Here is a 12,708-nt window from a genome sequence, read left to right on the forward strand (position 1 = left end):
TCTTGGTCAAATGCCAACTTTGTATAAAAAAATGGGAAAAGTTGTCTTTTGCCAAGATATTTCTCTCACCCAGCATGGGTATATATAAAATGACACCCCAAAACACATTCCCCACCTTCTCCTGAGTACGGAGATACCAGATGTGTGACACTTTTTTGCAGCCTAGGTGGGCAAAGGGGCCCATATTCCAAAGAGCACCTTTCGGATTTGACAGGTCATTTTTTTCAGAATTTGATTTCAAACTCCTTACCACACATTTGGGCCCCTAGAATGCCAGGGCAGTATAACTACCCCACAAGTGACCCCATTTTGGAAAGAAGAGACCCCAAGGTATTTCGTGATGGGCATAGTGAGTTCATAGAAGTTTTTATTTTTTGTCACAAGTTAGTGGAATATGAGACTTTGTAAGAAAAAAAAAAAAAAAAAAAAAAATCATCATTTTCCGCTAACTTGTGACAAAAAATAAAAAGTTCGATGAACTCACTATGCCCATCAGCGAATACCTTAGGGTGTGTACTTTCCGAAATGGGGTCATTTGTGGGGTGTTTGTACTGTCTGGCCATTGTAGAACCTCAGGAAACATGACAGGTGCTCAGAAAGTCAGAGCTGCTTCAAAAAGCGGAAATTCACATTTTTGTACCATAGTTTGTAAACGCTATAACTTTTACCCAAACCATTTTTTTTTTACCCAAACATTTTTTTTTTATCAAAGACATGTAGAACTATAAATTTAGAGCAAAATTTCTATATGGATCTCGTTTTTTTTGCAAAATTTTACAACTGAAAGTGAAAAATGTCATTTTTTTGCAAAAAAATCGTTAAATTTCGATTAATAACAAAAAAAGTAAAAATGTCAGCAGCAATGAAATACCACCAAATGAAAGCTCTATTAGTGAGAAGAAAAGGAGGTAAAATTCATTTGGGTGGTAAGTTGCATGACCGAGCAATAAACGGTGAAAGTAGTGTAGGTCAGAAGTGTAAAAAGTGGCCTGGTCTTTCAGGGTGTTTAAGCACTGGGGGCTGAAGTGGTTAAAATTCTAGGTTTAGCAGGATCACTGAGCAGAGTGAAGGGTTAATTTCACCCATATACTCTGCATACCCTAGCATATATCCATCCACCTTTAGTTCGGCGGTATATTTCCCTTTTATGGAATTTGATGTTTAAGGGTCACCTAGTGGTTATCGATCATTATTTTCTTTATGTGTCTCAAATATATCTCTCCACCACTGGTGGTCGCGGTTCGGAGGAGTCTGCAGATACTTCTCTCCGCGACAGGATCCCTGCCTAACCTAATCTAAAAATTAAAGGCTAGAGCTCCCCCAACATGTTTCACCACTGTAGCGTGGCTTCATCAGGGGAAAGGAGCTACTGTCAACAAGAATGCTTTCCCACGGTGTTCTTTTATCCTCTATGGGTGGGTCATTATAGGTATTGCAGCCAATCGCTGCTCAAGCATTCTGATTGAGGGTTTGGTGGCCCAATAAATATATTCGTTGCTATATTTACGTCATATCATCGCGTCCAGTATGCGGTACTGCGAGCTGCGCATGCGTCCGAACTTTTCATTTGAAATCGGAAGAAACGATGCTACTGGGCATGCGCGTACACTTAGAAAATTGCTATAGGGGTGCAATTGAGGGATCGAGAGAGGTGGGGATACAACAAATAGCTAGAGAGAGATCCCTTACAGATCAGATAGATCTAGATGAGAAACAGATTATCAATCTATCAAGGTATGTCCTAACACCATCGGAAAAAACCCTTCTAAGCAAGGGCCTCACTTTTACTCCGGTCCCTCAATGCGACAAGTTCCTTTGGACTAAGGACATAAACCTCTTTGCACGGAAACTAGCCTTGCATAAGGTACATAAACAAGAAGAGAACGATGCACGTAGCCTGTATGAAAAAGAGAGGAGATGTGTAGAAATTTTGGAGTCTCTACAGGTGGAGAGTGATGGATATCAAATCCATCTTGATCCCCCATTTTCAACATTAAAACCAAAATCTAAAATGACTCCACAGTTCACACAATTCCAAGAAATTGAGACTTTCGTGCAATTGGTCACTCGGGACATAAACTCCTTGCAAATGAGGAAAGACCATATAACATCAAACCTTAGCAATGAGGAAAGAAATGCCCTAGAAACCCTCAGGAAAAATGAGGATGTCATAATTAAATCAAGTGACAAAGGGGGTAATATAGTCATTCAAGATAGAAAAGACTATATTGATATGGTACTGAGACTCCTAAAAGACAAACAGACGTACCAACCCCTGACAAGGGATCCCACAAAAGATTTTCTAAATGATCTCAAAGAACTACTAGATGAAGCACTCAGGGAGAACATAATAACAAAGGATGAGTATAAATATCTTTATAATAAGAATCCAACGATCTCCACTTTTTATGCTCTTCCCAAAGTGCATAAGAATAAACAACCCATTCCTGGAAGACCAATTGTGTCAGGGAATGACAATCTCACACAATCCATGAGCGAATACATTGACCAGATTTTAAGACCCTTCGTAATCACTTTACCCTCCTACATTAAAGACACTAAGGATTTGCTTTCAAAGATTAATGGTATAATAATAACACCAGACACAATTTTGGCAAGCTTGGATGTTGAATCTCTTTATAGCAACATCCAACACTCACTGGGTACACACGCGGTAGAATCATATCTAAACACTAGAAGTCTTAACTTCGATAATCATAATAAATTTATTTTACGATCACTTAATTTTGTTTTGGAGCACAATTATTTTATTTTTCAAGGGCAATTTTATAAACAGATCAATGGAACCGCGATGGGGACGTCATGTGCCCCCACCTATGCTAATTTGTTTTTGGGGTGGTGGGAGAATGAGCACGTTTTTGTGGAGGGAATGTCGCTATATGTCTGCCATATTATTTTTTGGGGCAGATATATAGACGACATTCTCATCCTATGGGATGGGGGTCGCTCTCTGTTCCACGAGTTCGCTCAGAAAATAAATGACAACAGCATAGGTATGAAATACACCTATGAGATTCAGGAAAATGAGATTGTATTCCTGGACCTTAAAATAAAGAAGACAGAATGTGGTTGCCTGGAAACAGAAGTTTTTAGGAAACCAACATCCACGAACAGCTACCTACACTGGGACAGCTGGCATCCTATCTCCCTAAAGAAAGGTATCCCTATTGGCCAGTACTTGAGGGCACGTCGTAACTGTTCTGATGAGACCTCATTTTCTGAGGAAAGTGGACAACTTCTCCGGAGATTCAGAGATAGAGGATATCCAAAAAAACCTCTAAAAAGTGCGTATACCAGAGCCAAAGGAACTAAGAGAGAAGACCTTCTTAAAGAAACCCCCCCTAAAAAAAGTGACATCATTAGATGTATAGGTACCTATGATGGGTACAACAAAGAAATTTATGGTATCCTAAAGAAACACTGGCATATAGTAAAATCAGATAGAGATCTAAATATGGTGCTGACCCCGAATCCAGCAATAACATACAGAAGGGGCACCAATCTTAAAGATCAATTGGTCCATAGTCACCTGATGGAAAAAGGCCCCACCCCTGAAGTACTTGTTGCAGGATACCGAGGATCATCACCATGTGGGGAGTGTTCTTTTTGTAGATACGTTCCTCGCATAAAGAAGTACATCAATCCTGTGGACAAAAAGGAATACGAAATAAGACAACGTATCACATGTAAAACCCAGGGAGTAGTATATTTGGCATCATGCCCCTGCCCTAAATTATATGTGGGCAAAACGGTACAGGAATTGAGACGCCGTATCTCAGGACATATCAGCACCATCGAAACGGGTAAGGATACATCAATTGCCAGACATATAAGATATTTTCATAATAATAAGAGCTCCGTTCTTAGATTCTGGGGCATAGAAAAAATATCTTTAGGACCAAGAGGTGGGAATCTAGATAAAAAACTGCTACAGAGTGAGGCGCGCTGGATTCATAGATTAAAGACGATGAGTCCACAAGGCCTTAATGAAGGGTTTTCCTTTACAGCCTTTATATAAAAAAATAGGAGAGTACCTTAGAAGAAATAAATTAATATCACAATTATATAAAATGAACAAATATGGCATATATAGGAAGAAAAAGGTAAGTGGCCTCTGACCTTTCTTTGAATGCTATTTGATTGGGTCCAGTAATTTCGGAACGAAGAAGGATGAAGGGAACTATGGAACCTGCGCACCTATCCACAATAAAGAAAAATAAAAATGAGAAAAAACCATAACTTGAAGAATTTGTAAGAGCACCAACATGTACCCAGTGATATTTCATGAATACTGTGGGACATGAAGTGTATTTAACTAAATGTGGAATGGAGGATAGACATACATCTAGTAATGTCACTCCTCAGCCTGAGAAACCATGAGAACCTAATACATGCTTAATACACAGGTCAAAACAAGTAAACGATCAATACCTGAAAACATCTAAGTATGGGCGCAAGCGCTCCAATGTTACTTACCGATCATTGAACTTTAAGTTCATGCGCATGCGTAAAATGTAGATATGGATATAAGATGTGACCGCATCACCCAAATTTATTGGGCTTGAATTCCTAAGTGCATGCGCATGCTCAGGAAGTTTGTTCCACTAGCTGTGATTTCCAAAAAGTCATAGCGCTTGCGCAGTGCATATTACCGCAGTTTGGACCGTCTAATACATCTTGTAATTATCGAGTTATAAGTGTGTGCGCATGCGCAATACATAGCGATAAGATACACTTTGCGATCACACAGTGAAAACTGGGCTTTTTCTAAGTGTATGGGCATGCTCAATAATACTGTCCCTTTACTTCTTGACGGCCGAACTATAAGTTCATGCGCATGCGCGGTATTAGATGCGACCGCAAAAATAAATTTTCTAAGTGTACGCGCATGCCCAGTAGCATCGTTTCTTCCGATTTCAAATGAAAAGTTCGGACGCATGCGCAGCTCGCAGTACCGCATACTGGACGCGATGATATGACGTAAATATAGCAACGAATATATTTATTGGGCCACCAAACCCTCAATCAGAATGCTTGAGCAGCGATTGGCTGCAATACCTATAATGACCCACCCATAGAGGATAAAAGAACACCGTGGGAAAGCATTCTTGTTGACAGTAGCTCCTTTCCCCTGATGAAGCCACGCTACAGTGGTGAAACATGTTGGGGGAGCTCTAGCCTTTAATTTTTAGATTAGGTTAGGCAGGGATCCTGTCGCGGAGAGAAGTATCTGCAGACTCCTCCGAACCGCGACCACCAGTGGTGGAGAGATATATTTGAGACACATAAAGAAAATAATGATCGATAACCACTAGGTGACCCTTAAACATCAAATTCCATAAAAGGGAAATATACCGCCGAACTAAAGGTGGATGGATATATGCTAGGGTATGCAGAGTATATGGGTGAAATTAACCCTTCACTCTGCTCAGTGATCCTGCTAAACCTAGAATTTTAAAGTTTTCCTTCACTCTCCCGCTCTATGTTATATTTTTAATAATGAAATAAATATGAGTTGTTTTTATACTACATGCATTTTAAATGAAATAAAGAAGATTTTACAACTCAAGACGGTCTCGATCAGGTTTTGAAGCGCCAAAGCAGGATTTTGAATTATTCAAAGAATGACAGTTAAGAAGGTAACTGCAGTAAAGTGATCATATAGACCAAGAAGTGGCGCCTATTATTAGGCTTAGTGGCCAGTGAAAAAACTGCACCTATTTTGAACCTATAATACTGTTAACATAGCAATGTGCAATAAAGTACCTTCATTCCAGCATGTGTCCTCTTTTTTTTATTGAACTTTTCCTTCAGATGAAAAAGCAATTTTTCTGATATGCAAATTAAGTCTCAAGGTGCCCAGAGGGGCGTTATTACTCTGCTCTAGTGCCCAGTAGGATGAAATTGAAATTTTGCCCACCTTACTTTCCAATAAAGGTAATAAAAGTGATCAAAAAAGTCGTATGTACGCCAAAATAGTACCAATCAAACCGTCATCTCATTCCGCAAAAAATGAGACCCTACCTAAGATAATCGCCCAAAAACTGAAAAAACTATGGCTCTCAGAATATGGAGACCCTAAAACATGATTTATTTTTTTTTGTTTCAAAAATGAAATAATTGTGTAAAACTTACATAAATAAAAAAAAAGTATACATATTAGGTATCTCCGCATCCATAATAAACTGCTCTATAAAAATATCACATGACCTAACCCCTCAGGTGTGAAAAAAGCAATTTTTGGTCACCTTACATCACAAAAAGTGTAATAGCAAGCGATCAAAAAGTCATACGCACCTCAAAATAGTGCCAATCAAACCGTCATCTCATCCCGCAAAAATCATACCCTACCCAAGATATTTGCCCAAAAACTGAAAAAACGATGGCTCTCAGACTATGGAGACACTAAAACATGATTATTTTTGTTTCAAAAATAAAATCATTGTGTAAAACTTACTGTACATAAATAAAAAAATAGTATACATATTAGGTATTGCCACGTCCGTGACAACCTTCTCTATAAAAATATTACATGATCTAACCCATCAGGTGAATACCGTAAAAAAAAAAAAAAGTGTAAAAAAAGCAATTTTTTGTCACCTTAGTTCTCCTCCTCCTGGATGGGCCCCTTCGTGGTCAGGGCCCCAAAGCAGCCGCTTCCCCTATAGCTACGCCCCTGCTCCATATTCCTTACTGGTGCCAGAAATTGCATTTGGAATCCACTGCTATTAAATGTACCTGAAGTTATACTTAAAAGTAAAAGAGACTGTTCAACATTTACTTCTGGCCTTATTCTTCTAACTACATTTCCCCTCCACTGATCCCCATGGAGCATCGGCTTGAGGGAGTACACCGTTCATGAGGGGCACTACCACTCCCATCCTCTGCACCGGCTCCTCAGGGGCTCGCTGCACATACCTGTGGTCAGCATTACTTACTGTATCTAGCAGTGCTGACATTACTGTAATAACTGCACATTTACCTGCTGATAATGAGCGTTTCTTCGCCATTTATCCACACTCTTACAAATTCTCCATACATTTTATTGCAATAGTTTGATGCTGTCCCAATTCCTGTCAACAGAATTCTTCCATAGGAAATCAGTGGCCCAAGTCCCAGGTAATAGGAAGGACCTGAAAATATAAAATAAAATTAAATGATGCTGGATATATGGGTAAATAGGCAGACGGTGAGATTAATAAGATAGATAAATATGAAGGTAGATATACCCTGAATTGGCATTTTACAGACAGTTGTCTGGTTCAGCTGTTTGGCCATCTTCACACAACCGAAATACACATCAGAAAAATCTGATTTCTGCTGTAGTTTGCAGTTTCCACTGTGGAGGATCTGCTCACACTTTCTCAAGCGGTTTCTGCTTGGAAACCACAGCAATAATTCAATGGAAGAGATTTATCAAAACTGCTGTAATGAAAAGCTGGCTTAGTTGCCCATAGCAACCAATCAGATTCAACCTTTTATTTTTCAGAGCTACTTTGGAAAATGAAAGGTGGAATCTGATTGGTTGCTATGGGCAACTAAGCTTTACACCAGATATGATAAATATCCCCCGGTGTTTTTTTTTTGTGTGATGTAGAACTCAAGTCCGAGTGCAGAAAAATAGTTCATAGTTTGTATTTAAATCAATTAGACAGTTATGTTAGGCTTGTTGAAAGAAATTTAGGTATTAAAACTGCATCAAATTCCTCATTACAAAATTCAATGTGAACATGTCCTTACCAGGCTTTAAAGGGGTTGTCTTACTTCAGCAAATGGCACAGCTTAGCCCTATTGAAGTGAATGGCCGGATCCTGGACATTAAGGAGGGATACACATGGCCATATCAGGATTGTCCCATGTTTAGGTGTCTCCTTCACAGGGCAGAGGGTGATTTCTGCCCAGTGATTGAGATACTATTTTTAGTGTGGGTTTTGGAGGGAAAATTTCCCGCCGTTTTTGCGGTGGTCAATGGGCAGAGTGCATATTCTGCCCAGTGATGGCCGTAATTGGCTAAAGTTTGCGGCTTGTCCAGTTGCATGGTTTTGGCTAGAGATACCCGGATCCTGGCAACAAGTGCCTGATTGGTGGCGGGGAGTTCAGGAGTGGGGCTATAATTGTCCTGGCTCCACGGGTTGGCTTGCCTTTTGTCTGCGGCAGACTGTGAAGCCTGGACCCACGCGCCACGCCTGGAAATGGATGTCCTTCTGGCAGAACTTACCAGCCATGCTAAGGAAGATGGTGCCCTGTCCTGGATTCGGGATTTCCTTCTTCGTGTCAAGACTTTTCCCATCTCTGCCGCCCTGTAGCCTCCCGTGTGTTCGGCGGTCCCCTCCGGTCCAGAAGTTCTTGCGGAGGGCGGTGCAGAAGCATCCCTGGTGTTGGAAGTCCCAGTGCGGCATGCTGAAGTTTCCAATGAGGAGCACATGTCGGGATCTCGCGAGAGGAGCCGGAGGCAGAGGATGCAGAAGCAAAGATTTTCACCGTCGCCTTCTGCGCATGCGCAAGGATGACGTCGGACACTCCTGCTCTGCGCTCCAACGGGCTGGGGGTCTGGATGGAGCGTCACTTCCTGAGCGCCGGGGATCGCCTGGAACTGGGCAGCAGCACACCTCCCTGTGGATGCCAGGCTTGGTGTCGCGGGGAGTTGAGGGACCTGCGCCCCCGGGTAACAATTTGCTGGGCAGGTGGAGTCTGTCAGGCCGGCTCGAACCCCTTCCACTGGATATCCTGGAGCCATGGCAGCTGCAGTGCCTTATCCTGGACCAGGTTTACAGTCGGGTGAGTGTTCTGCTGCACAGTTCTTTCCTCTTTGTCCACTGTATTGTCTTCTCTTCAAGCTCTATTCCCTTTGTCTTCTCCCCAACCCCCCCCTCAGTAGGTTTTAGGTGATCCTGTCATCAATGATGTGTCTTCTGTGTGGCTTGCCGCAAGAGGGGGGATGGGGACGGTGATGCGGACAGCATTGTGGATGGCGGTTTATCCTCAGTTGAATTGGGGTACAAAGGATGTTGGCCTTTGGCTAAATCTTTTGGTTCCCCAAAAATCAACGGTGTTAACCCAGAAGCCTTCCCCTGCTGGGGATTTGTTGAAACGTGGTCTTTGCTTTCCTTACAATGAGTCGCAGAGCAAATGGCCTGCGAGTTGTAAGTATAAGCATGAATGTGCCTTTTACAGCAGGAGTCACCATCTTTCAAGATGTTTTAGGAAGGCGAATTTGCAGCCGCAACGACGGTGAAGAAATTTCTTTCCAAAGGCTTGGACGCCAGTAAGCTTAGTGAAAATGCTGCCTTGGTTAAACAGGTTTCCAAATCGGCAGATAGCTGATTTGTTGACGGCTTGTTTTTCAGACGACTTACTACTGCCTCCATTTTCGGGACAGGGCTGTACGCTGGTGAGTAATTTACCGTCTGTGCAGCGCTTCCCGGAAGTGGTTAAGTGCCAAAGAAGGAGCATAACTCTTTTCGGATTATTCACCATTTGTCTTATCCGTTTGGTGAATCTCTGAATGATCAGATTGATAAATCCCTGTCGCATGTTTGTTATTCCACATTTGATATGACAGTTTCGGTTTTTAAATCATTTGGTAAGGGGGCCTTAATGGCTAAGGACTCATGCACACCACGAACGTTGTTTGTTTCCATGTCCGTTCCGTTTTTTTTGCGGATAGGATGCGGACCCATTCATTTCAATGGGTCTGCAAAACACGCGGGCAGCACACCATGTGCTGTCCGCATCGGTTTGTCCATTCCGTTGCCCCGCAAAAAAAAATAGTGCATGTCCTATTTTTTTCTAGTTTGCGGACAAGGATAGGCATTATTACAATGGATCCGCAAAAAAAAAACGGATCCGCAAAAAAAACGGATGCCATACGTAACATCATCCTTTTTTTTGCGGCTACGCAATTTGTGGACCGCAAAACACATACGGTTGTGTGCATGTAGCCTAAGGCTGATATTCAGTCTGCATTTAGGCTCCTTCCAATTCACCCTGCTAGGCTTTTGTTTTGAGGGAGCTTTTTATTATTATTTTTTAATTATTTATATTTTTATTGTTATTTTCATTAGAGAACAGGGGGTAACAGGGTACCAAGGTACAGGCACGCAGGCCATGTTGTTATACAAATAGGTACATTGCGAGCAGGGGCGGATTAAGTGCATGATAGGCCCGGTGCTGTCTACCCAACTTCCCCCCCCCCTCCATTTTAGTTTACTTTTTTTTTTGTATGAAGAGGCTGCGGTGCTTCATGAGCGCCACAGTCTCTTCTTAGGCCATATGGCATCTTCAGACTAAAAAAAATACCCCAAGACTGAAAAATTTGGTCGCCAAATTTAAAATACATATAATTGTAATAAAAAAGACATGGAGGAGAATACAGCACCACATACCTCTTACATCCAGTGACATCTCCTGTCATGTAGACCTTCTCTTTCCTCTTCTCCTCCATTTGACCCAGACCACCATGGCAAATTCTTTCAGCCGCATCTCGTCTCTACAGTTTGTAACACAGACACGTTAGATTTCTCAATTTTTCCATCAACCTCCTCATCCTAGTGTCCCCACAGTGTCATCCTGCCACCCCCAATACTGTGCCCGTTGTGCTCCCCAATGCCCCAGGAACTATACTGCTGAAAAAATAGTGACCCTAATAGACATAATTGGGGTAATTTATCAAACTGGTGTAAAGTAGAACTGGATTTCCAAAAGAGCTGTCAAATATGAAAGTTGGAATCTGATTGGCTGCTATGGGCAACTAAGCCAGTTCTGCGTTACACCAGTTTGATAAATTACCCCAAATGTTCCTATAGTGTCCACAGCAGCTATAATGCCCCCTAGAGTGCCCCAGTAATAATAGCACCCTATATTGTGCTCCAGGTAATAATCCCTGCATAGTGTCCCCAGAAATAATAGAATTGCCCCTACAGTGCCTCCCCAATAGCAACACCCCCATATAGTAATTTCCACCACACTGCACCCACATAGTAATCCCCCCATAGTAATTTGCCCCCCACACAGTAATTTCCCCCAAACTGCCCCCATATAGTATTTGCCCCCACATAGCAATTTCCCCACACTGTTCCCACATAGCAATTTCCCCACACTGCCCCCACATAGTAATTTGACCCACACTGCCCCCACATAGCAATTTCCCCACACTGTCCCCACATATAAATTACCCCACACTGTCCCCACATAGCAATTACCCCCACACAATAGTTTTTCCCACACTGCCCCATATAGAAATTTGCCCCACATAGTAGTCCCTCCCATAATAATTTCCCCCCACACTTCCCCCACATAGCAATTTGCCCCCACACTGCCCCCACATAGCAATTTTCCCCCACACAGCAATTTTCCCCCACACTGCCCCCACATAGCAATTTCCCCCCACACTGCCCCATCTAGTAGATTTTCCCCACATAGTAGTCCCTCTCATAATAATTTGCCCGCACATAGTAATTTAACCCACATAGTAGTCCCTCCCATAATAATTTCCCCCCACATTGCCCCCACATAGCAATTTGCCCCCACATAGCAATTTGCCCCCACATAGCAATTTGCCCCCACACTGCCCCATCTAGTAATTTGCCCCCACATAGCAATTTGCCCCCACACTGCCCCATCTAGTAATTTTCCCCCACATAGTATTCCCTCCCATAATAATTTGGCCCCATACAGACCCCACATTTCCCCCCCATGTACTCAATTTATCTTCCCTAATATGTCCTCCTGTGTGTCGTCCCCCCCATGAAATAAAAAAATAAAAAATGAACAAAAAATGAAAAGATAAATACTCACCTATGTCCAGGGCCAGGTGCTTGCTCGCAGAGGAAGGCGGGATGAGTCAGGCGCGTCACAGTGCTGCGTCCCGGCACAGGCGCGCAATGACGTCATCACGCACGCCTGCGCCGGGATTTTACTACCGCATAGGCCTCAGGCCTACAAGGCCTGAAGCCTATGGCGGTGATCGGCGACGGCACAGGGAGCTATGCGCTCCCGTGCCCCGGCGCAGTATGTGGGCGTTCGGGTCAGCGTTGGGCCCCCCAGAGGTGCTGGGCCTGGGGCTGCCGACCCGAACGTCCCTATTGTAATCCGCCACTTCAAAAGGGTTTTGGAACCGCGCTGCTAGAGACTGTGTCTCCCGATCACCAGTGAATGAAAAGGGTGTCAGCCCCTCTCCTCAATACCCGCCGGATCGCCCCCATCGCGTGCCAATACACTGAACATAATGTGAGTCCTTAAACCAAAAATAATTGTAATCAAGGCAGTAACTGAGGCACTCCAAAATAAAGGTTCCTTGCTGGTCTCCTATTTTTTCATCCTTTTTAATTCTGTTCTCTACCGCCTCCATTCCTATTTTTTTTTGGGATAACTGTATATAAGGATGCCACATCAATTGTGGCCATCCATGTATTTACAGTAGGGGATGTGATGTGGCATCCTTATATACAGTTATCCCAAATGTGGCATCCTTATATACAGTTATCCCAAAAAAATTAGGAATGGAGGCGGTAGAGAACAGAATTAAAAAGGATGAAAAAATAGGAGACCAGCAAGGAACCTTTATTTTGGAGTGCCTCAGTTACTGCCTTGATTACAATTATTTTTGGTTTAAGGACTCACATTATGTCCAGTGTATTGGCACGGCGATGGGGGCGAAATTCGCCCCCAGCTTTGCTAATATTTTTA

General features: G+C 42.7%; 1 protein-coding gene across 1 annotated transcript in view; it reads right to left on the bottom strand.

Moving 5' to 3' along the window:
- Positions 1-12,708, bottom strand: part of LOC120985818 (aromatase-like) — a 152,119-nt gene that overhangs the window by 107,166 nt on the left and 32,245 nt on the right. The window contains 1 exon segment of the mRNA XM_040413988.1: positions 7,004-7,154. Coding sequence (XP_040269922.1) covers positions 7,004-7,154 — 151 coding nt within the window.

Source organism: Bufo bufo, chromosome 1, assembly GCF_905171765.1.
Source record: "Bufo bufo chromosome 1, aBufBuf1.1, whole genome shotgun sequence".
NCBI classification, from domain to species: domain Eukaryota; kingdom Metazoa; phylum Chordata; class Amphibia; order Anura; family Bufonidae; genus Bufo; species Bufo bufo.